General features: G+C 35.1%; 1 protein-coding gene and 1 pseudogene across 2 annotated transcripts; both read right to left on the bottom strand.

The window, feature by feature from the left end:
* Positions 1-8247: 8247 nt before the first annotated feature.
* Positions 8248-10255, bottom strand: LOC128213708 (S-adenosylmethionine synthase-like; annotated as a pseudogene).
* A 1992-nt stretch (positions 10256-12247) lies between these two features.
* Positions 12248-25749, bottom strand: LOC128222076 (S-adenosylmethionine synthase-like). 2 transcript variants are annotated; one of them, XM_052930871.1, is made up of 9 exons: positions 25569-25749; positions 22133-22333; positions 21752-21864; positions 18665-18808; positions 18224-18442; positions 17551-17571; positions 15265-15447; positions 14724-14857; positions 12248-14210 (listed from the first exon to the last, which is right to left on the bottom strand). In XM_052930871.1, exons 1-9 carry the CDS (start codon positions 25711-25713, stop codon positions 14108-14110), a joined length of 1263 nt encoding a protein of 420 aa, XP_052786831.1. In that variant the 5' UTR covers positions 25714-25749; the 3' UTR covers positions 12248-14107. The 2 variants fall into 2 exon arrangements, with proteins under 2 accessions (XP_052786831.1, XP_052786841.1); XM_052930881.1 differs by lacking the exon at positions 17551-17571.
* Between the last annotated feature and the right edge of the window lie 224 nt (positions 25750-25973).

Below are 25973 nucleotides of genomic sequence, written 5' to 3'. Positions count from 1 at the left end.
TTGATGGAAATAGGTTAGCCTAGGCTGATGTGTACCTGTCATTCCTTCACAATACACTAAAAGGCTTGTCAATTCCACCTCTAGGCGTTTAACCATTCCTGTGTTGCCAGGCGACATTCTTGGATATTCATGAAGACGAGGATAGCTTTAGTTTGTCAAGAGTTATAATGTGACAATTGCATCTCCAAGTTAAACAATGAATATTTATATCGTTGATTCGGCGTCATGTCAATCGAGTGTATCTCGGTCAATCGAATGGTTGTAGCTATATGGAAATTAAACTTATATCTGTAAAAACTATATACATGTACACATTTAATACCAGAAGTATTGTCACCACACTAAAGACACATCATGGGAATTTTGGGGAGCAAGGGCTGTGCTGGTGACAATTCCTGATTTTATAAGAGTTATTGCCCTTGACTTAATAAAGAATGGTCTGTGAGGCATGTATGTAACCGTCTCCATGGCCTAGTGGTTAAGGCGTCCGCCTACGGAGCGGGAGGTCGTGGGTTCCATCCCTGGCCGCGTCATACCGAAAGATGCTAAAAGTTGGTACAAGTAGCTCCCTTGCCTGGCGCTCGGCATTTAAAGGGTAGTGCTTGGAAAAGTGGTGTACTCAGTACTGGTTCTACCCAGGAAAGTTGTATCCCGTGTATCGGTACTTTACACCAAGCAGGTTAAAGAACCAAGAGGTCTCTTCGCAAAGAGCTAGGGTATCGCACCCGGATCTCTTGTATCTCACTCTGTTTCTTCAAGTCTTCCAATGTCTGGATTTGAATGTACTGTCACTTCTATCTCATGTCACTTATGGCATTTAAACACAATTTAAGTCGTGATGGCGTCACGGCAGGGTCAAGCTATAAATGCAGCCAATGGGCGTGGGCAGACCTTGATAAACTCAAATAAACAAACAAAAGCATGTATGAAGCACCGAAAGTATTGTAGCTACTCTATTGAAACTTGATGGAAATAGGTTAGCCTAGGCTGATGTGTACCTGTCATTCCTTCACAATACACTAAAAGGCTTGTCAATTCCACCTCTAGGCGTTTAACCATTCCTGTGTTGCCAGGCGACATTCTTGGATATTCATGAAGACGAGGATAGCTTTAGTTTGTCAAGAGTTATAATGTGACAATTGCATCTCCAAGTTAAACAATGAATATTTATATCGTTGATTCGGCGTCATGTCAATCGAGTGTATCTCGGTCAATCGAATGGTTGTAGCTATATGGAAATTAAACTTATATCTAAACTATGATCTTGCTAAGTAAATCAAAATTTTGAAGTAATTTTAAGATTGTAAGTATTATTGTTGATGTAATATTTCCTTTGTTTCTTACAAATATATCAATACCAGTACAGCTGTTTTTATTTATCCTAACTATCTTTCTCACAATAAACTGAAAAACAGAAAATTAAGCTTACAGACTTGGCAATTCGTAAAGACAAAAGTTAATTTGAGATTAAAACCCTCTTTAGGGAAAAGCTCAAGACACCTACCAGTTTGTCCCCAGAGTTAGCCGACTTTCCAACCACTAGATGTCTGGCTTCATCTGCTGTAAGCTTGTTTACAACAATGCATTGAAAGCGGAACAATATAAAGATATAATTCATAATTATGTGAAAGATCAATTTGTTTTACTGACAACATATGTTTAAAACATTTAAGAATATATCTAGAAAAGGATTGAATTTGAACTGATGCCACCATAAAGAGAGAATCTTCTGCCATAAAGAGAGACTCCCTAGCCTGACAAACTCCTTAGCCATAGAGACTCCATAGCCATAAAGAAAGAAGAGACTCCTAGTTATAAAGAGAGACTTCCTAACCATAGAAAGATCTCCAGCCATAGAGGGTCCATAGCAATAAAGAGGGACTTCCTAGCCATAAAGAGAGATGCTTTAGCCATAAAGAAGGACTCCCTAGTCATAAAGAGAGACTACCTAGGCATAAAGATATACTCCTTAATCATATAGAGAGACTCCCTAGTCATAAAGAGAGACTCCCTAGCCATAAGAGAGACTACCTAGCCATAAAGAGGGACTCCCTAGTCATAAAGAGAGACTACCTAGCCATATAGAGAAATCCCCTAGCCATAAAGAGAGACTCCCTAGTCATAAAGTGATACTACCTAGCCATAAACAGATATTTCTAAGACATATAGAGAGACCCCCTAGCCATAAAAAGAGATTCCTTAGCCATATAGAGAGACTCTAGCCAAAAAGAGACTACCTAGCCATAAACAGATATTTCTTAGCCATAAAGAGAGACCCTCTAGCCATAGAGAGAGACTACCTAGCCATAAAGAGAGACTACTTAGCCATATAGAGATACCCCATAGCCATAAAGAGATATTACCTAGCCATAAAGAGAGACTCCCTAGCCATAAAGAGAGACTCCCTAGCCATAAAGTGATACTACCTAGCCATAAAAAGATATTCCTTAGCCATATAGAGAGACCCTCTAGCCATAAAGAGATATTACCTAGCCATAAAGAGACACTACCTAGTCATAAAGAGAGATTCCTTAGCCATATAGAGAGACCCCTAGCCATAAAGAGAGATTCCTTAGCCATATAGAGAGACCCTCTAGCCATAGAGAAAGACTACCTAGCCATAAAGAGAGACTCTAGCCATAAAGAGAGACTACATAGCCATAAAGAGATCCCCTCTACTCTAGCCATACAGAGAGACTTCCTAGCCATATAGAGAGACAGTCTAGCCATACAGAGAGACTCCCTAGCCATAAAGAGAGACTACCTAGCCATATAGAGAGACTCTCTAGCCATAAAGAGAGACTACCTAGCCATATAGAGACTCTCTAGCCATAAAGAGGGATTACCTAGCCATATAGAGAGACTCTCTAGCTATGTAGAGACTACCTAGCCATATAGAGAGACCCTCTAGCCAGAAAGAGAGACTACCTAGGCATATAGAGAGACCCTCTAGCCAGAAAGAGTGACTACCTAGGCATATAGAGAGACTGTCTAACCATTCAGAGAGACTCCCTAGCCATAAAGAGAGACTACCTAGCCATATAGAGAGACCCTCTAGCCAGAAAGAGAGACTACCTAGGCATATAGAGAGACTGTCTAACCATTCAGAGAGACTCCCTAGCCATAAAGAGAGACTACCTAGCCATATAGAGAGACTGTCTAGCCATACAGAGAGACTCCCTAGCCAGAAAGAGAGACTACCTAGGCATATAGAGGGACTGTCTAGCCATACAGAGAGACTCCCTAGCCATAAAGAGAGACTACCTAGCCATATAGAGAGACCCTCTAGCCAGAAAGAGAGACTACCTAGGCATATAGAGAGACTGTCTAACCATTCAGAGAGACTCCCTAGCCATAAAGAGAGAATACCTAGCCATAAAGAGAGACTCTAGCCATAGAGAGAGACTCGTTAGCTATGTAGAGACTACCTAGCCATATAGAGAGACCCTCTAGCCATAACGACCGACTACCTAGGCATAAAGAGATACTCCTTAGCCATAAAGGGATACTCCTTAGCCATAAAGAGACATGCCCTAGCCATAAGGAGAGACTCTCTAGAACCAATTTCAAACTAATTCCTCTGCCAATTGTGTTTCAATTTACTCAACAATACAGAAACCTTTTTGATATTCAATCTGCTTTAGGACAAAAGTAACAAAGTAGCAAAGAGTTTTTAAAATTACTATTTGATAAGGTAAAGTTGGTCCCTGTAATATCGAGCCAATATCCAGCCAGCGGGTTTTGATTGTATCCTATTCAATGAGAAAAAGCAGGATTTTATAGTGTACTAATTATTTGTGTCTGTCAATGGTTAAAAGTCACTAGCATTACACAAACCTTGACATACATAATCACAATTCAGGATTTCTTGGGTAAACGTGCAATTTAACTGTTTGATCTATTATGCATATACACCTTGTAACCAAGTTTGTTAAAAACTGGATAACAAAACTTCCAAGTTAGAGAGGACATGAACTTTTGACACTGGAAATAATGAGGTCATGAACAACATCGCTTTATGTCTGCCAGGTAAATAGGGTACATCCATAGCTTCCTTGCCTGGCCCTAATTTCATGATTTAAACATACTGGATTGCCTGTTGGCAGTGGACACATAGCATGCCAAGCTAATGCCATCTTTTATATTATATATATAATTTAGGGATGCAAACGAATATTCGATCGGACGTTTGGTATTCAAATGTCAAAATCAGAATTTGATTATATTCAATGATTTTTAGTAAATAAAATAATAAACTTTTTTGCTACAACTGTGTTGTTTTGTATAATCTAATCTTGTCTTGTTTTTACAACTAATGTCACCTAATGTCAGAGGGGTGAATGTGATGAAAATGCACTATACGCGCGTCATATGTCAATTATTGATCTATCGTTGGGGAACATAAACAGCTCTAAAATGGCTATAAGACAAGTGACGTCGAACAAGTTTTATTTATTTTCGGCAATTTTTAATGATTGAAGGATTTACAGAATCGGCCACCAAAGTGTTGCCTTGGAGGTCGATTAATCGGTGCATCACTGTGATGATATAAATGATGAGCTAGTAATGTGCTATAAACTGTTTTCCATGTTTCAATATAACATTTGTGCTATGAAATGTAACTGTATAGAATAGCGTCTTAGGACATATTTTTTGTACAAAAGATCAATCAAAATTTTCGTTTTATTATTTAATTTGTTCTCGAGTTGGTGTGAATTTTCCATAGTTATAATTAGTAGAGGTCAATTTCAGAACGTCACACACACAGGCTGTTCGTCCTACAGAACGACCTTCCGTTGGTGCATCACGACATTCAACCAGAAATATATGATCTTCACCTTGCTTACAAATCCGAATGCAAAGGAATTAAAATTATTTGAAGTTGTTTTTTGTATGATCAAATTCTATTGCATATTGTTGGATTTATTTTTCTGAAAATGATGAATTTCAGAGGCTAATTTTGGGAAAGATCAGGGTCCTTCACATGTACAGGCTTCGACAAATAATGGTAAAAAGGCCTCGGCTATTACCATAGCAAATTATAATAATAGTCTTCTACACCTCTAAAAGATTCATTTTGGTAATCAAATATTTGATTGAAAAAATTATCCAATATTCAAATATCAAGTTTGCCATTTGTTTGCATTCCTAAAATACATATATTATATGTATATATATAGCGTAAGGGAAACAAACTCCGTTGTTTTAAATATATTTAGTTTTCAGCTCTTAGCTCCCTTGTAGTTCAAATATTTAACCATGTGCGTGCACAAAGAATGATGCCTACCATCCAGCACTTGATCCCCTGATTTTCCTATTTTGTGAAAAGCATTTCGTATAATAGTGAAGGAAAACCATGCATAAACATTATTTTCTGTGTTTGAGTAAAACAAACTAGAAGAAAATTATTTTCCCTTGTTTATAATGGAATAACCGCCAGGTGGTGTTTTATAAGCACGAGTGATTTATATGCATGAGTATTTTGTGCGCATATAAATGTAAAGGCATTCAGCGCTGGGAAGCCGAAAGTTCACATCGATACAATTGATTGTTAAATTGTACAAGCAAATGTTTCAGGTGAAAGTTTTCTCTTATTATGCAATTTCATCATATGAATGATCTATTTGTACTCACTTGTATACATAGTCGTATGGTTGTAATTATCACTTGTATAACTTGATCTAGTATGTATAAAAATACATGAATTATATAAATCATATGTTTTTTTATACATAATTGTTAAGGAGCTCACGGGTGATGAGGCCCGACATCTTGTGGTATCAGACAAATCCTGTAAATCTTGATGACAAACTGGCAGAGGTTTCTGAGTTTTCCCCAGAAGGTTTTATCTCAGTTTTTCCTCGGCCAGTCGAGCACGTCTGTAAGCTCCATCTTTTGCAAGCACGTTGTTAGACATGCTCATTTTGCAAGTTTATGCTGTATGTGTTAATCGGTTTCCCAAATTGCTTCACTGAGACTTCCAAAATAATACCATTGAAAAGTATTGATTTTGTTTTTTCTATAGGCGGTTATAGAATGGTATTATGGGAATGAAAGATTCGTGCACAAGAATTTGGCCATTTTAAACAGGTGCGAATGACTTTCTTTCAGAGCTCATAAAAAACAAGCGCTCGAGTAGGACAGAATGGTCGATTATACACCACTTTGTCTTAGAAATGAATGCATTAATGATTATATGTGCCATAGTATGGAGTTATGTAATGTAATTGTAGATTGTGTGAAATATGTAGAGAATTGAATGAAGGATATAGGAGTTATTATTGAAAATTCCAACTTGCCCTTAAACTTTAACCTGACACAATGTGCCCTAAAACTTAAACCTAAGTTTCTTAGTCAATCAGGGGCCATAATTTGTATATAGGCTAATATGGAGTTATGTAACCTCGTTGTGTGACGGTCCTGAACAACTGTGTGAAGTATGATGTGAATTGAATGAAGGGTATTGAAGTTATAAGTGAAATGCCAACTTGTCTTAAAACCGTAACCAGATGCGGACACCGAGGCCAGTAGTAAAGCCTCCTTATTCTAAGTGGAGCTAAAGATCCAGGAACTTTGTTTTTTCATTTCCTTTTCCTGTTCTACTCATTCATAAAAGTTACTTTTAAATCATCATCATCACCAGCAGTTATTTTAATATAAATTCTGTAAGATTGTTAACATACTCAGTAAATAACTCATGAAACCCTATGTATCAGAAGAAAGGGACAAACCTTTTTTTATAAAGGCATTTTTATCTGGGTTTTTTGGGGGGGGCGATTCAAGTCACAGCTGAACATTTTGATTTGTTTTACAACTGCTTCAATTATCTTACCTTATAGCAGTTTAAATATATTATGTTTGTATGCTTATACACTAAAAAATGAAATAATTAAACAGTGCATTAAATTTATGTCAAATCCTTTGTTTGATTGTTTTTATCTACTGATGATGTAACTCGGCAGATATAAAAGTGTTTAAAAAAACATGTTATATAATGTAACAGTCCGCTGTAGGCGGTGGATGTGCGTTCATAGTATAACATTCCATTATAGACGGAAGTATGTTCATAGTACATATGTTTACTTGGTTGGTAATATGCAAATTAGCAAAGCCCGGGCTCTGTGTGGATTGAGAATTTACTGGATATAAAGACCAGCGGAACCCCTTCAGGGTCGAGCATGCTTTTCTCTGAAGGGATCTGTTGCGTCTTTGACGTAGCACGTTACATGTATATTATTCAGGAAATACAGATTTGTATTTTGTACATGCCAGCAGTGGACATAAAAGCAAGTCTTGTGTAAGCATTTAGACAGGTTTCATTTGATCAAATATGATTATTTAATGTACAGCTAAGAATAAATTGTGTACACTACTCAACCTTTGAATATTTACTGTCATGTTTGTAAGATTGTGCTCCACAAGTTCATATCAGCATATATCAGTGGTCACTTTTACAGAAACAGAGATTGACACTTTGCAGCACTATACAGCTGGATTAATTCATTTTAAGTCCAAGATAACTAACATATATAAACTTGAACAATGAACTCCAGAACATTAACCAGTCAAAAATGGGTACATATAAATCATATTGGGACACCTCAGTTGAGGTAAAAGTGCAATATTTGATGTACAATTCTTACATAGATTCAAAAAGTTGTCCAGTACGTGACGATAAATTACACTGTCAGGGCCAGATTGCCCAGTATTTGAACTATTGTCAATCCATTTTTTTTTACAAATCTTGACAAGATGGCCCAGTATTTGAACTATTATCAATTTAGTTTGATTACAAATCTTGACAAGATGGCCCAGTATCGGGCTGGAGAGAGACAGACAAACTGACAAGGCTGCAACAAAGTTTCATAATCGGGGTTTTCTCTCAATATCCAAATAAAAGCTGGCATTTAACATGCACCTTTTATCCAATGAATCACAAACACACAGATAATACAGGTGGATATGTAAAACAACATATAATAATAATAATAATAATAATAATAATAATAATAATAAAATGATACAGTTACCCCACATAATGCATCAACCAACATTTCATACATGATCATAGTTAAAACATGGCAATTTATCTAAATGTGTAAGAATATGTGTAAGTCGTAATTCAAATGAAATATAGTGACAATTACTAAAAGAAAGTTTCTGCAATACATAGTGCACAATTTCAACTACTATTAAAATATAAATAATGACAATAAAATACATATCATCATCAAAAAAAACAAATGCCAAGAATAATTGAAACAAGTCAAGACCACAAAATGGATGCCCCAGATCTCACGATTGACCATGAACCTATACTGTTCTCATGTTGACATCAGAATCTGGCTAGAACCTTCGTAGTTTTTCAGACAGAGCACCAAATACAGTAAGTTAACAATAAAACAGATCACAACAATGTTTGTTTGCACTGCAGAACTAAAGCTTGAGAGGTTTTGCCTGTTCCCAAGTGAACTCGGGGCGACCGAAATGTCCATAACAGGCAGTCTTCTGGTAGATAGGATTTTTCAAGTTCAGCTCCCTGAAGTCGAGAAATACAATTCAATTTTTGCTTTTGGCTCAAGGTTAACCCATAACATTTTATCACCTGAAAGCTTATTTAATCACCTAAATCACTTCAATGAACAGCGAGATAACCCAATTAAACAGAAATTATCAAGTGAATGACAGTCAAGAACAAATAGGTTTGAATAAAATTTAAACTCCTAATGTGATCAAACATTTTGATAGTTTGTAATATACTACACATCTCCAGTATGTCAGACTTAACATACAACCTTTAAACCAAGGGTCAAAATTTAAACACACTGAGAAGCTTAATAATTGTGAACTGGTTTTTGGAAAAACTCACATTATTGAGCTTGATACAATTTTGAAAAGCTGAATAATATTAATTGATTCTGGCTTGTTCATCTAAATTCTTAAAAATAGCGATGGTAAAAAGAAGTGGCTTGCTACAATTTTGATAAGCCAAATGGTCATGAAATCAATCCTTATTTTAGTGACATTTGTACATTAAAGCACCAGCACATACTTGACAATTCTGCCAGGTCGCAGGTCAAAGTTGTTTCTGACAATCTGCAGCAGATCCCGCTCTGACTTGGTCGAAGTTCCATAGCTGAGAACTGTGATAGACAGGGGCTGGGCAATACCAATGGCATACGACAACTGAAAACAACAAACAACATTTAATAGATGCACCACTACTAAAATTTATGGGGTATTGGTCATCATTGGATTAACAAAAAGGAAACAATGAACATTTTATATGCAATTTTTTTTAAAGTCAATCTAAAATATTACCGTAGTTAAAGACATGTGAAGTTTATCGAGACGACAACATTGCAATCGAAGATAATTTTGAAGTATGTTATAACCATCAATGTTGAATGAATTGGTACAATTTGAACCGTGTTGCTTTATAGCACCATTTGTTTGTCAGTTGAACTGCAATAGCAATAGCAATAGCTTATAGTAAAGATATTATTATTATTATTATTATTTTATTATAATAAATATAGCTCTTTTAATAGCTAACACAAAGTTTTGGCCCAACCTACCTGTACAAGAACCCGCCTGCAGAGGCCAGCCTTGACAAAGGGACTTGGCCACCCAGCGGGCAGCGTAAGCAGCAGACCGGTCAACTTCGTGTAGTCTTTACCAGAGAATGCTCCACCACCATGTGCCCCCACCCTCCGTATGTGTCAACGATAATCTTACGGCCAGTCAAACCAGCATCACTCTGAAAATTGAATTACGACTTAAGATTGTTTCTATGTTTCTATGAGCCTCAATAGAATTTTGTCCTCTTGTGTTTCTACGTTGAACCATTCCAAGAAAAAGCCAGCTGGCTGTTGCATTAAATATCTGAAAACCTTTTAATATGAAGTCTAGCTGCTTTTTAATGAACAAGATTTTTTGACTTGCACATTCATGATTTGTCTTGGTGCAATATTCTGCCTTCTAAAGGCTGTTTCCAATTGCAAAAAAATCATCCATTTCCCTTGAAAGAAACATAATATTTTCCTGATTTGTGAACACAGATTCTGTGAAAACAATGTATTTCTTGAAAAACAAACAATATATTGATAAGGCCCGCTCCAATATATTAGTGTATGCATACAAGCCTTTTTCTAGCCACTCCACAGGTCAGATATTCAGACCCATTCCCAACTGCAAATTAATTTAAAATCATGCAGAATTTCCTATTTTATCAGGTTACCCCTGGACTTTCCATTCCAAATTAAGGATTATTCTATAAATATTCCCAAATAAAGGTCCAATTTTGTGTTCCCAAAATGTGTAGAAAAAGCCCTTGCATATTAAAAGGGCTATTTTTTTTTTATCTCTATCAAATCGACCATTTAAAATAGGCAATCCGGTTTCTTTACATAAATCTAACAGCATTAATCCATAATTATTTAGCTTCCCTTTATCTTTTGACCATCGTGTTAACGGTACATCAGTTATATAATTATTTCGTAACAACTCTGGCGACTACTATTTTCTGGTACAATATAAGATAATATAATCAGAAATACAGATCCTCATCTAAACCCAACGACACACTACTGATTTTTATACATAAAAAATCGTCATTACTCGTAAATATTAATGTTTCATTTGTAACATAAATGTTTCTCAAATAAACAATAATGCCCCCTGAAGACCGTTTACTATTTGCTTATTTTCATGCCTATTTAAAACATAACATTCAAAATTGTCAATATATAAATCAGGAAAGTCATTAGTCCAGGTTTCCGTCAAAAGAATTATATCATTTGATTGAAAAATATTTATTAACTCAGTACAGTGTAACTTATTCGTTCGTCTGCTAGTGAGACCCTGTACATTTAACAGCGTACATCTCAGCGTGGCCTTCTTGTCAGTACACTATGCCACAGTAAAGGTGTTATTCTTTATATAATCCAAGAAAATGCACGAGATTTCTTGTTTCATTATTTTCACATTATTATTTGAATATGCATTAATATGCATTCCTCTATAACAAGATAACAAGCAGAGTAAAATAAAGTCAGTTACTAGTCCTGTATGGTTTCGCACATTGAGAGAAGCAGACTACAACTAACTGCAATGATTATACGCCACCTTACAAACATCTACTCACTACATTTTGTGTGGAAACAAGTTTGAAAGTGTTAAAAAAGTCCAACAATCATGCATTTTTTGACAGGGTTACAACACACTGAGGTGCTCATTGGAATATTCAGGATTTACAAAATTCAATTCTCAAAGAATTGATTTATGTCAAAATTCAATATTTTTCTAATATAGCTTTCACATTTCAAAATACTTACTAGTTAGCACATCATGTCCTGATCAATATGAAGTATTTTGAAATGTGAAAGCTATATTAGAAAAATATTGAGTTATGACAATTCTTGGAGAATTTACTCATTCATAAAAGTTACTTTTAAATCATCATCATCATCAGCTATTTTAATATAAATTCTATAAGATTGTTAACATACTCAGTAAATAACTCAGGAAATACAGATTTGCATTTTGTACATGCCAGCAGTGGACATAAAAGCAAGTCTTGTGTAAGCATTTAGACAGGTTTCATTTGATCAAATATGATTATTTAATGTACAGCTAAGAATAAATTGTGTACACTACTCAACCTTTGAATATTTACTGTCATGTTTGTAAGATTGTGCTCCACAAGTTCATATCAGCATATATCAGTGGTCACTTTTACAGAAACAGAGATTGACACTTTGCAGCTGGATTAATTCATTTTAAGTCCAAGATAACTAACATATATAAACTTGAACAATGAACTCCAGAACATTAACCAGTCAAAAATGGGTACATATAAATCATATTGGGACACCTCAGTTGAGGTAAAAGTGCAATATTTGATGTACAATTCTTACATAGATTCAAAAAGTTGTCCAGTACGTGACGATAAATTACACTGTCAGGGCCAGATTGCCCAGTATTTGAACTATTGTCAATCCATTTTTTTTTACAAATCTTGACAAGATGGCCCAGTATTTGAACTATTATCAATTTAGTTTGATTACAAATCTTGACAAGATGGCCCAGTATCGGGCTGGAGAGAGACAGACAAACTGACAAGGCTGCAACTGCATTATCTAAAACATATTTCAAAGTAACAATTCCATGAATAGTTTAGTTCCTGGTTTCAATAATATAACAAGGAACTCCAATCAAGAACAAATCCATTAATAAAAAGAACAAATCACATTTACAAATTTTATTATCACCGACTTCAGTTGATCCCACAAACAGATTTACAGGGATTCTACAAATTGTTTAACAATTCAGTTAGATTGACGAGGCAAGCAGTCAGATTTCTTACACAATATTCATATAATATATGAAAAAATCTGCAATGACATCTCTCCGAATATTTATTTATACATACACCTTATATGAATTGCTTTATGCATATTTATGTAAAACTTAAAATGGTAACAGCTGGATATTCTTCAGAATTTATTTTTTTCATGAAGGTAATGAAACCATGATTACATAAAATGAGCAAAGAATGGATTAGGTATATTGCAATGGCTGGAACAAAATATGTACATATGTTTACATAAAATCATTTACTCATTGACAAAAAACATAACACGTTTAAAAGTAGATGGAAGTTTCATAATCGGGGTTTTCTCTCAATATCCAAACAAAAGCTGGCATTTAACATGCACCTTTTATCCAATGAATCACAAACACACAGATAATACAGGTGGATATGTAAAACAACATATAATAATAATAATAATAAAATGATACAGTTACCCCACATAAGGCATCAACCAACATTTCATACATGATCATAGTTAAAAACATGGGCAATTTATCTAAATGTGTAAGAATATGTGTAAGTCGTAATTCAAATGAAATATAGTGACAATTACTAAAAGAAAGTTTCTGTAATACATAGTGCACAATTTCAACTACTATTAAAAATATAAATAATGACAATAAAATACATATCATCATCAACAAAAACAAATGCCAAGAATAATTGAAACAAGTCAAGACCACAAAATGGATGTTAATTTGAGCACATATGGGAGAACAGACCCGAGTGTTTATCAAAAGTGCCCTTTTCCAATTAATTTCTATAAACACAAGACAAATGCGCTAGGTGGCACACATTTGCACTAGATAAAGGGCAGAGCATTACATGAGCAAACTGAGGCCCGATTTGACAACTTAACATTTACTTCCATTTAATCATTTGATTATATAACTAAACTGCTTAAATTTGTAGCAGTTCCGTTAAATGATCATAATGATGTATAGATACATGTAACTTTTGCCATATGATCACACTGCTATATAAATATACATAATATATTTTAAACAACAACTATTTAGAATAAATACGAGATATTTCTCTTGTTGTCAAATCGGCAGTCAGTCTATCCCTCTAACTACTGTGGTCTGCAGGTGTTATCTCCCCCTGGACAGCAGGGTGGCCCGCTGGGGTCACGCCTTGGACCCCAGGGGCCGGGCTGCTGACATATACATTATTTCAGTAAAACCTACCAGCTGACCAGTACTTGGGTCTCAGCCGATGGGACAATGTGGACAGAGTTTACCTAAATGGACAATAATTGCTGACAGTGCATTTGCTGTCAACAGAACCCACAATCTCTGATGCCATATCAATTCCGAGATCAGCAGCGGTCAAGTCAACTGAGCTGAGGAATCCTTAACTAAACACATGAAAGAAATTAATGTATACCAACCAAGAACTATGGAATAAATAAATAATCCCTTGCTTTTTTTATCTGTTTTAAAAAGCAAAGAAACAAAACAACACATTTTGAGAACATGATTTTAAGAACATGATTTCCATTACCTTTTTTGTCCTTCATTTACAGTAACAGACATGAACTAAATAAATTTGACTTGCAGAGTAGACTGGTGTTGCATGCCCCAGATCTCATGATTGACCATGAACCTATACTGTTCTCATGTTGACATCAGAATCTGGCTAGAACCGTCGTAGTTTTTCAGACAGAGCACCAAATACAGTAAGTTAACAATAAAACAGATCACAACAATGTTTGTTTGCACTGCAGAACTAAAGCTTGAGAGGTTTTGCCTGTTCCCAAGTGAACTCGGGGCGACCGAAATGTCCATAACAGGCAGTCTTCTGGTAGATAGGATTTTTCAAGTTCAGCTCCCTGAAGTCGAGAAATACAATTCAATTTTTGCTTTTGGCTCAAGGTTAACCCATAACATTTTATCACCTGAAAGCTTATTTAATCACCTAAATCACTTCAATGAACAGCGAGATAACCCAATTAAACAGAAATTATCAAGTGAATGACAGTCAAGAACAAATAGGTTTGAATAAAATTTAAACTCCTAATGTGATCAAACATTTTGATAGTTTGTAATATACTACACATCTCCAGTATGTCAGACTTAACATACAACCTTTAAACCAAGGGTCAAAATTTAAACACACTGAGAAGCTTAATAATTGTGAACTGGTTTTTGGAAAAACTCACATTATTGAGCTTGATACAATTTTGAAAAGCTGAATAATATTAATTGATTCTGGCTTGTTCATCTAAATTCTTAAAAATAGCGATGGTAAAAAGAAGTGGCTTGCTACAATTTTGATAAGCCAAATGGTCATGAAATCAATCCTTATTTTAGTGACATTTGTACATTTAAGCACCAGCACATACTTGACAATTCTGCCAGGTCGCAGGTCAAAGTTGTTTCTGACAATCTGCAGCAGATCCCGCTCTGACTTGGTCGAAGTTCCATAGCTGAGAACTGTGATAGACAGGGGCTGGGCAATACCAATGGCATACGACAACTGAAAACAACAAACAACATTTAATAGATGCACCACTACTAAAATTTATGGGGTATTGGTCATCATTGGATTAACAAAAAGGAAACAATGAACATTTTATATGCAATTTTTTTTTAAAGTCAATCTAAAATATTACCGTAGTTAAAGACATGTGAAGTTTATCGAGACGACAACATTGCAATCGAAGATAATTTTGAAGTATGTTATAACCATCAATGTTGAATGAATTGGTACAATTTGAACCGTGTTGCTTTATAGCACCATTTGTTTGTCAGTTGAACTGCAATAGCAATAGCAATAGCAATAGCTTATAGTAAAGATATTATTATTATTATTATTATTTTATTATTTTATTATAATAAATATAGCTCTTTTAATAGCTAACACAAAGTTTTGGCCCAACCTACCTGTACAAGAACCCGCCTGCAGAGGCCAGCCTTGACAAGGGACTTGGCCACCCAGCGGGCAGCGTAAGCAGCAGACCGGTCAACTTTCGTGTAGTCTTTACCAGAGAATGCTCCACCACCATGTGCCCCCCACCCTCCGTATGTGTCAACGATAATCTTACGGCCAGTCAAACCAGCATCACTCTGAAAATTGAATTACGACTTAAGATTGTTTCTATGTTTCTATGAGCCTCAATAGAATTTTGTCCTCTTGTGTTTCTACGTTGAACCATTCCAAGAAAAAGCCAGCTGGCTGTTGCATTAAATATCTGAAAACCTTTTAATATGAAGTCTAGCTGCTTTTTAATGAACAAGATTTTTTGACTTGCACATTCATGATTTGTCTTGGTGCAATATTCTGCCTTCTAAAGGCTGTTTCCAATTGCAAAAAAAATCATCCATTTCTCTTGAAAGAAACATAATATTTTCCTGATTTGTGAACACAGATTCTGTGAAAAACAATGTATTTCTTGAAAAACAAACAATATATTGATAAGGCCCGCTCCAATATATTAGTGTATGCATACAAGCCTTTTTCTAGCCACTCCACAGGTCAGATATTCAGACCCATTCCCAACTGCAAATTAATTTAAAATCATGCAGAATTTCCTATTTTATCAGGTTACCCCTGGACTTTCCATTCCAAATTAAGGATTTTTCTATAAATATTCCCAAATAAAGGTCCAATTTTGTGTTCCCAAAATGTGTAGAAAAAGCCCTTGCATATTAAAAGGGCTATTTTTTTTTTTATCTCTATCAAATCGACCATTTAAAATAGGCAATCCGGTTTCTTTACATAAATCTAACAGCATTAATCCATAATTATTTAGCTTCCCTTTATCTTTTGACCATCGTGTTAACGGTACATCAGTTATATAATTATTTCGTAACAACTCTGGTGACTACTATTTTCTGGTACAATATAAGATAATATAAACAGAAATACAGATCCTTATCTAAACCCAACGACACACTACTGATTTTTATACATAAAAAATCGTCATTACTCGTAAATATTAATGTTTCATTTGTAACATAAATGTTTCTCAAATAAACAATAATGCCCCCTGAAGACCGTTTACTATTTTGCTTATTTTCATGCCTATTTAAAACATAACATTCAAAATTGTCAATATATAAATCAGGAAAGTCATTAGTCCAGGTTTCCGTCAAAAGAATTATATCATTTGATTGAAAAATATTTATTAACTCAGTACAGTGTAACTTATTCGTTCGTCTGCTAGTGAGACCCTGTACATTTAACAGCGTACATCTCAGCGTGGCCTTCTTGTCAGTACACTATGCCACAGTAAAGGTGTTATTCTTTATATAATCCAAGAAAATGCACGAGATTTCTTGTTTCATTATTTTCACATTATTATTTGAATATGCATTAATATGCATTCCTCTATAACAAGATAACAAGCAGAGTAAAATAAAGTCAGTTACTAGTCCTGTATGGTTTCGCACATTGAGAGAAGCAGACTACAACTAACTGCAATGATTATACGCCACCTTACAAACATCTACTCACTACATTTTGTGTGGAAACAAGTTTGAAAGTGTTAAAAAAGTCCAACAATCATGCATTTTTTGACAGGGTTACAACACACTGAGGTGCTCATTGGAATATTCAGGATTTACAAAATTCAATTCTCAAAGAATTGATTTATGTCAAAATTCAATATTTTTCTAATATAGCTTTCACATTTCAAAATACTTACTAGTTAGCACATCATGTCCTGATCAATATGAAGTATTTTGAAATGTGAAAGCTATATTAGAAAAATATTGAGTTATGACAATTCTTGGAGAATTGAATTTTGTGAATCTTGCTAGTAAGGTTTTATATATTGAGTTATGACAATTCTTGGAGAATTGAATTTTGTGAATCTTGCTAGTAAGGTTTTATATCTTTTATTTGTAGAGCAATATTAATTGTCAGTATATATGTACTTTCTAGGTTTAATCAATTGAGCAAACCTCAAGTTTAAAGCAAAGTTAGAAGGCAACGCAGCAATGTGAAAGTATAAACTGAAATGGATGGAAATGGTTATTCATTCATTACACACAGCTTTAAAACTAAACATTCAGATTTAAAGAAGTGAATTAGGTCAGGCAAGATAATTTATAATTTCAGTGATATCAACATTACTGTATTGCCTTATATAGAAGCAATACAAAATATAGAACAGCAAGTAAAACCAGTGCTGAAACACAAGCCGTTATATTAAACTGCTTGCTTACCCGCAGGTGCTGATAGGTCTTCTATTTGACATAAAAAAGAACTTCATGGTTATGGACAGTCAAAATGCAGATTGTAAATACATGATACATCTTTCTAGCCTTTTAGAAAAGACAAAAACTTAACAATGTTTTCAGTATAAAAATGAAAAGTTCACTGTTTATCTTGCCTGACCTATCACATAGCTCTTCCCATTGCCCAAGGCCAGTTAGTTGACATAATTTCTCAACTTCAGCAAATAAATCTCAGTCCAGAGGAGATAACACAAATCAAAATTGGCACACACATGCCATAAGATTTGACAAATACCTTTCCCACGTTAATCTAGGTTCTGCCTCAAGATAAGGACATTGTAAGCAAACTGGTAACAACACAAAGGCCATAACAAGCTTCAAGCACTTAATCCTCAGATGTTTTAGGTCATACAACATGCTGAAAGTGATGTAATAAACACATGTGAGCGAACCAAGCAGAAATGGTTCTTGTCATTTATTTCTTATATTGTCAGTTTTTAGCATCATTTCAAATCCAGAACATTAAAGCCAGATTTATGGGCATTGCTATACAGGTGCATCTTGTCTCCGGCATCATGTGTTCAATGTTTCAGTTGTATATCTTGAACATTTTTTTATAGTTATGGCCTATAAAAAGCTTTGACAAAATGGGGTATTGTACCTGTGGTCCACCAATTATGAAGATACCGGAAGGTTGGATGTGGTACACGGTCTGTTCGTCAAGATACTTCTTGGGGATGACTGGCCCAACGACCTTCTCCATAACCTCCTTGCGTAGCTGCTCCACGGAGATGTCTGGACTGTGCTGGACCGAGATGACCACGGTGTGAACACGGATGGGCACACATGCTCCTTCCTCATACTTGTACTCAATAGTTACCTGTATGATATATAGTATTTGCTATCATTAATGTCAAAAAAGCCTTCACCTTAACCTCACTTTTGACATACCAATTCATGTTCTTGACCTGGACAAGGCACTTAAAACATATTTCAACAGAATTTCTGCATATTTCATATATTTACAACAACAATAATAAGTATTATTTTCCATAGAGCACCATAAGACTTTGCAGCCAACACAAACACCAGTAGTGGGTACCTGTGTTTTAGTGTCCGGTCGAGCCCAACCCATCTCTCCATTACGTCTGAGCTGTGCAATCTTGGCATTCAGTTGGTGTGATAGAACAACTGTCAGGGGCATACATTCCTCTGTCTCATCTGTGGCATAGCCAAACATTAAACCCTGCAAATAAGCATCACAGAAGTGGAATGTGGAGGCAATGAATCTCAAGTTAAGTATCTGAGGACATTCATTTCTTCAGACTGAATAGCAACCCCTATTATATACTAAATGTTTACAAGATGTACATTCTTTGTACTTCCTTGCTCTTGGTATCAGTACATTACTAGTCCGTCTTGAAAAGCAACCAGTAAAGTGATAAGAAATATTCAGATCTTTTATCTGGTTCTAGATCTTGACCGTATACTAATTACTTGACTCAGTTTTACCTCAAACACAACTCTTGATGCTCAACACAGTTATTTAACACAACATCTTAAGCATAATTAAAGAAAGCTATTTATACATGCTTTACGGTGGATTAGAGAGATTTATCAGAAAAATTAAAACAATATTTTAGCCCATTCTCAATTCCAAGTCAAACATCAGCGTGCCAGGGCTTGGACAAAAATTCAACCACATGACGCAGCGATTATTTTCTAAAATGCAAATTGGGAAAAATACAAAATCAGAACCAAATAGCAAACATAATGGCAAATATACCTGTTTAAACCTTTTTATGCATACATTATGCTGTGAAAGAGCAAGTCTTGTTAAGATTTTGTTTATTTTCCAAGAAATTTATTTCTTTTTTTATTCATCAACATAATCTGCATTTATCAAATGGGGAAAATATGATTTTTTTTGGAGAAAACGGACACTTTTTCGCTAGGGAAACAGACTTTAAAAGGCAGTAAATTGCACCAAAAAAACAAGAGGCCCATGAGGGCCTATGCTCTACTGGCATGGCTCTTGTGGTCATTTTCAATCCAGAGCATGTATGTATGGGTAATAGGCAACAAACACATAGTTCACGTTTTGTGTTTGGGTTAGCCGAAAACGTTGCACGTTCAACATCTGAGGACAGAAAGTGTTGTAAGCAGATTAGTTGCATGAACTATTTAAATATGTGCCAAGTAAAGGTCATCTGAGGAAAAATATATATTTGCTTTCAAAACTGTACTCATGGTCAAAATTTCATTTCATTAGTTTTAAAAATAAAAAAGTTGGTCAAAAGGTCAAAGTCAAGGTCATCCAAAGACAACATTGTTGCTCGTTTGCAAAACTGTACGCATGGTCCAAATTTCATTGCTGTTGCTTTAAAAATAAAAAAGTAGGTCGAAAGGGGTGGGGCCAGCTTTAGCATGAAGGTATGAGCCTTGTGGTTTGAAACAAGAAGATTTTGAAAATATTTCTTAAATAAGTCTCTTAGAAACTTGTGACGGGGCAGTGCCTGTTTTGACCCCAGGGGCATAATTTGAACAACCATGGTAGCGGACCACTAAATTATGCCTTATTCAAAATAGAAAGGGTCTGCATAGCTGGTTCAGACAAAAAGATTTTCAAACATTCCTGATTTAAGTAGACCAAACCTGTGAACCCCGGGGGATGGCCAGTAATGACCCCAGGGGCATAATTTGAACAAACATTCACAAGCAATTGTGTTTAGATGGATGCGCGAACAAATAAAAAGATTTTCAAACATTTCCCAAATTAAGTATACCAAACCTGTGAACCTGGGGGCGTGGACAGTAATGACCCCAGGGGCATAATTTAAACAAACATTCACAACCAATTGTGTTTAGATGGATGTGCGAACGAACAAAAAGATTTTCAAACATTTCCCAAAATAAGTACACCAAACCTGTGAATCAGGGGGCGTGGCCAGAAATAACCCCAGGGGCATACTTTGAACAAACATTCACAACCAATTGTGTGGCCAATAGAGCTTAAAATGGCCTTTCAACAAGAACAAGGGAGAGTTATTCACAAAATCAACTGCAGAACCAAGAAGCAAGTTTTCTCCCTTTAATCCTAGACTTGACTTTACATGTAAACTTGGTTAAAAATAGACTTCGCTCATGTATACTTGGCTAAAAATAGACGTAGCATTTTTTTAATACTTTCAAGGCTCATCATCTAGGCATGAATTGGGCGGATCTGGCTGGTTTTAAAAAGGAACCGAGCTCTGATGGATATCTAAATATTGTACAAGTTTCATCGAGATACTATAAAAACTGAAGACTGTATCGTGTTCACAAGCAATTGTTTACAGATGCACGCACGGACGCACATACGACGTACACATTACCATTGCATATAAGCTCTTCTGGCCTTTGGCCAGTAGAGCTAAAAAACACTGTGACGTTAGGATCGCATACAATTTGGCGCTTTACTGAAAAACTTCAAATGCTGTCATTTAAAATCTCTTTTAAGAATAATAAGAATAAAAGAAAAAGAAAAATTGTTTGTTTCAGTGGAGGATCACAATTTATTTCATCTCATGAACACCAAAAGTTAATATTTTTGTGGCTATAGCTTTTGGTGCTCACTCAATGAAATATATTACAATCTTACATTGAAAGGACAGATATCTGTTATTGTTTAATGCTTTGGACTGGCTTATAGACATTTATCAGTGAAATAAAAATGTTATTACACTGTTTCTAACAAACAAAAATTGTTTGGCTTAATACATCACTGGTGAAAAATAGCCTTTTGCACTTAAGTCTGTGAAAAATTGAGCGATTTAACACTGAAACAAACAAGTATCCTACATTTTTTAAGTCAGCAACTCTTATTTTGAAACCATACATAATGAATTGACCATCATAAAATAAAACTTATACTCAATGCATTCCTCACTTTTCTGAATTTTTTTGTACAAAATACAGTTTATGCAATCTCATTCATAATCTGATTATGACATCATAAATGAAAATATGCTTCTATGCAGATTTACTGGCTTCATTAAACTTCACTGAATTTATTTTTATTATTCAAGCATTCCTTAAGCTTATAAATAAACAATGATATGCAAGTCAACTGTTACTAAAACTTCCTGTCCTAAGAAAATGGGGAGAGTCCAAAATCCATTTAATGTATTGTTAGGTCATGGTTACCTACCTGGTCTCCGGCTCCAACATCATCTTCATCTCTCTGTAAGTGAACCCCCTGGGCTATGTCCGGACTCTGCTCTTCAAGTGCAATGAGAACATTGCATGTCTTGTAGTCAAAACCTGCAATTTAAAATTTGTATGTATAATTTTTAAAAGATGTTTGTATTCACAAATTTCATAAAAGGATACTAAATATATCTACTTATTACTTAAGAAAGCTATATTTAAGAGTGACAAACAGCATTCAGATATATGATGGCAACATGTACAGCAATCTAACGCTGTACAACATTGAAAACCTGTTAAAGCCATATGTGAAAGAATTTGAACAAAAGATGTTTTCAGTCCGTTAAAAACTCATATTTCAGTGTAATGTTACAAGTACTACCTTTAGAAGAGTCATCATATCCAATCTGTTTAACAGTGTTTCTGATGACCGATTGGTAGTCAATCTTTGCCTTGGATGTGATTTCCCCACAGCATAGGATCATTCCCGTCTTGGAGACGGTCTCACACGCCACTTTGGCTTCTGGGTCTTGACGCAAGTGGGCATCTAGGATGGCGTCGCTTACCTGGTCACATATTTTGTCTGAAATAGATCATCAACATTAATGTACAAAAATGACATAACATTTAAATCATTGTCAGGAATCAGTTCCAGTTTGACCATAGTCCACTCAAGTTACTGATATCGATAGTACAAGCAATTTTGACAATACCTTAATTGTAGTTTTATTCTTGTTAAATAACCTGTAATCCTTTACTATGCTTATATTATTTGTACCGGTATGTTTAAAGTAAATGAGTTACTGTTCAGTATTTAACTTGCTTTAGGCCATATTGTTAACAATAACAATTGAACACTGAAGAAGTCAAGACAAAAAAAATACAGTGAGTTAAAAAAAACTTTTAAATGTTTTTGTGTATATAAATACCTGCAGTGCAGCAGTTACTTCAATCTAATAAATATTATAACAATAAAAATAATATTTATATTCATAGAACTCATTTCAACCTTAACAAGCTTCCAAACAAAATACTCAACTGCATGTAAATGAAAGCCTGGGCTTGTAAAATCATTTAAGGGCCAGTAAAGTTCCAGTGCTACAGGCGACAGGGCTTCTACTTTTATTGTTTACTATCATTACAAAACTGCATGGACCTAAGCCTAGTAAGGCCGATGAATTTAATTATTCCATAGGCCCAGAAAGATTGTGCTTCAAAAATTCGCAGTCAGCAAAAAGAACAACCGTCTTGACAAAGGCATTTTTTTTTGTTACTGTCAGCTCTCAGAATATGAAACTTTATTGGAATGTAGGATTTTCATTGAGCATTCTTATTTTGTGCAAATTGTGGTGTATTCTCATTTTAATATTTAATAAGAAAGACCGTTGATAGAAAGCATCAAAGGGCACCATGAATTAGTTTGTAATGTTAACAAATTCATATGGAAGTGAATGACAAACAAAATATGAATGTGTTTTTAAAATATTCTGTTTTCAGATTCAATTAAATACCAAGTGACTGTCTTATCCTGCGATACTGCTGTTTTAAAATACAATAAGCCACGGCTCCAGCTTTTCTAAATAAGCCATAAAGGCAGTTATCAGCTAATGCCTTGGCCACAACTGTCACGGCTCTTCTCAATAATAGATCCGGGCATATTATCAGTGATGGTTGGTTCCGGCCAAAGCAGTCTTGACCTTTATTTTCAAGTCTACCCGGCAGTTATCGGTTTGAAGTCATGGCATATTAATAGATTGTCCTGGTAAAAATCTTATTCAGACGCGCCACATTTTAAAGCTGATCATATATGCAATATTATTTCTTCATAATACAAAAGGAAACATTATTTGGACATATTTTTTTGCTGTTTATATGGACTTAAAGAATCTTTTGTACGTTGGCAGATTTTTTTTACATTGTTGATATGGCAAATCATTCACGTACAAATTGTTTAGTATCAAAAGTGGGTAGTTGTTCCGTTCAGGATTCCAGGTTAAAGCATATAGCGTCTATAAAATATCATAAAAACAAGAAATATTACCAGATAATGTTATTTTACATTAGTTCCGTACACAAAAAAATAAATATCCAACTTATAATTATGAGTTTGACGGCTTTTCTTCATTTCATTCTGTCAAAACATAACGATATATACATGAAGGGCACCTGCAAGGCTTCAAGGCACAGTTTTAAATCGCTTGGAACATTTCGGCCATGGCCGAATTGTTACGATTGTATTAACGAGGTCTATCTCGAAGCTTTGTCGGAGGAGGCCGAGTTATTACGATTGTATCAATTGTTCCCCTTGTATGTATGTATTTCTTTAGACCTTGCGATCAAGGATAACCCGTGAAAGTGCAAGCACTTATTTCCAACGGGGTCCTTTGTTTTTGCTGAAGGGACAGCACGCTGAAGAGACAGTGGTGGGATACAAGGAAGTCCGGGTGCGAGACCCTAGCTCTTTTTCGAAGAGACCCCTTGGTTCTTTTACGTGCTCGGTGTAAAGCACCGATACACGGGGTACAACTTTCCTGGGTTAAACCAGTACTGAGTACACCACTTTTCCAAGCACTACCCTTTAAATGCCAAGCGCCAGGCAAGGGAGCTACTTGTACCAACTTTTAACGTCTTTTGGTATGACGCGGCCAGGGATCGAACCCACGACCTCCCGCTCCGTAGGCGGACGCTTATCCACTAGGCCACGGAGACGGCATAATTGTTATCTGTCAGTCATATTTTGTATTATTGGAAAGGTAAACAACTTGTTTTAATGCATTAAATGCTTGTTTAGTGCTAAATAGCATTTCACTTACATGGTAAAATATGAATATAACTCTTTTTGATCAATTTCAACCATAGAATACTTCACTTTAAACGATTTCAATATTTTTAAAACACCCCTGGTTTTTGCACGGGTGCAGGACGAAGTGAACCATTTCACAAGTGAACCAGTTCCTAAGTGTACCATTTCAGGACCGAGTGAACCACATATGTATTATATAGTGGCTATTGTGTGATGGCACACTGTCTGAAAGGTGATAATAACTAGTAATTATCGCCATTTGAATGCAAGACTCAAGAGTAATTACCAATTAATAAGGCCAATTAAAATTAAAGTACAATTATCCATTAATTACACCCACACTTATTTGTTTTTGGGACATGATTGAGGTGTAAATAACAAACATAGATAATTTTTTGAACATATATGAAATAAAATTCAACAAAGTAGGATGTATTGATAATATATTCATTATAAGGATTAAATAAAAAGGTATTTTGTTTTTCTTTTTTCTTTTCCTTTTTTCAAAACATTGTTATATCAAAATACATAATTTTAATAAATAAACACTTTGATATGATTAACAATGTATTCATATTATCTATTAAATCATTTATACTCAGGAAAATAAACTCTGAAACATAACATTACATTAAGAGAATATTCCCTATATAACATATAGATGGTTCACTTCGTCTCACCGAGTGGTTCACTTAGTCCTGGTTCACTTGGGAAGTGGTTCACTTCGTCCTACATTCTTTTTGCACTAACCCGTTTAGACGTTAGGGATTGGAAGAATCCCGTATAACACGTCTATTATTTTAGACTACACTATTTAAATGATCTCCTTTCAAAATGACAATGGTGATTTGCAAATAATTAGTATAGCATTGACCAATTATAATATAATGCCTTTTGCAAACGGATTATTCATCAAATGTATCATATGATCCACTCAAGACATAAACATAAAATTATTCAAAGAAATTGGAACATAAACAAACCCACGTGACACTTTTGAAACACGAAAAAGTACCTGGGTGTCCCTCTCCGACCGATTCAGAAGTAAATAAGAATGTGCCTATGTCGTCTTGACTGCATTCTTCTGCATAATGATGGTGAATCTCTTTATAATGTTGATGATGCTCTCCAGCTTCGCCATTTACTGTGTTTTCCGACATATTTGATATGTTGTCACTCTGCCTTTAGTATTGGAAAAGAGATAGATTGAAAGAAATCGGCGCTTTTTATAATGGTATTATTCACGTGACTTCCAGTGATGTTTTCAATTGGTCTAAAAGTAGAACGATGGTAGGAGAGTTTAATTATGAAACAGGGGGAATAGATGTAGTGGGTATTTTGGTGTGTAGTTGCAAGCCAACTCGTATTTCGTCTAGAGTTTTCTTTTTCATTGTGTTAAAATGTTGTTGAAAAGATAAAG

This window comes from Mya arenaria, chromosome 2, assembly GCF_026914265.1.
Source record: "Mya arenaria isolate MELC-2E11 chromosome 2, ASM2691426v1".
In the NCBI taxonomy this organism is placed as follows: domain Eukaryota; kingdom Metazoa; phylum Mollusca; class Bivalvia; order Myida; family Myidae; genus Mya; species Mya arenaria.
This window is presented reverse-complemented; position numbering and strand designations above follow the sequence as displayed.

What these genes read in the sequence shown, in the direction of transcription:
- LOC128222076 (XM_052930871.1), bottom strand. Translation starts at nt 25,713, where the DNA reads ATGTCGGAAAACACAGTAAATGGCGAAGCTGGAGAGCATCATCAACAT. An exon ending in GGTCGGAGAGGGACACCCAG is followed by an intron (nt 22,334 to 25,568) that starts GTACTTTTTCGT and finishes GATCTATTTCAG; the next exon opens with ACAAAATATGTGACCAGGTA. An exon ending in ATATGATGACTCTTCTAAAG is followed by an intron (nt 21,865 to 22,132) that starts GTAGTACTTGTA and finishes TTTAAATTGCAG; the next exon opens with GTTTTGACTACAAGACATGC.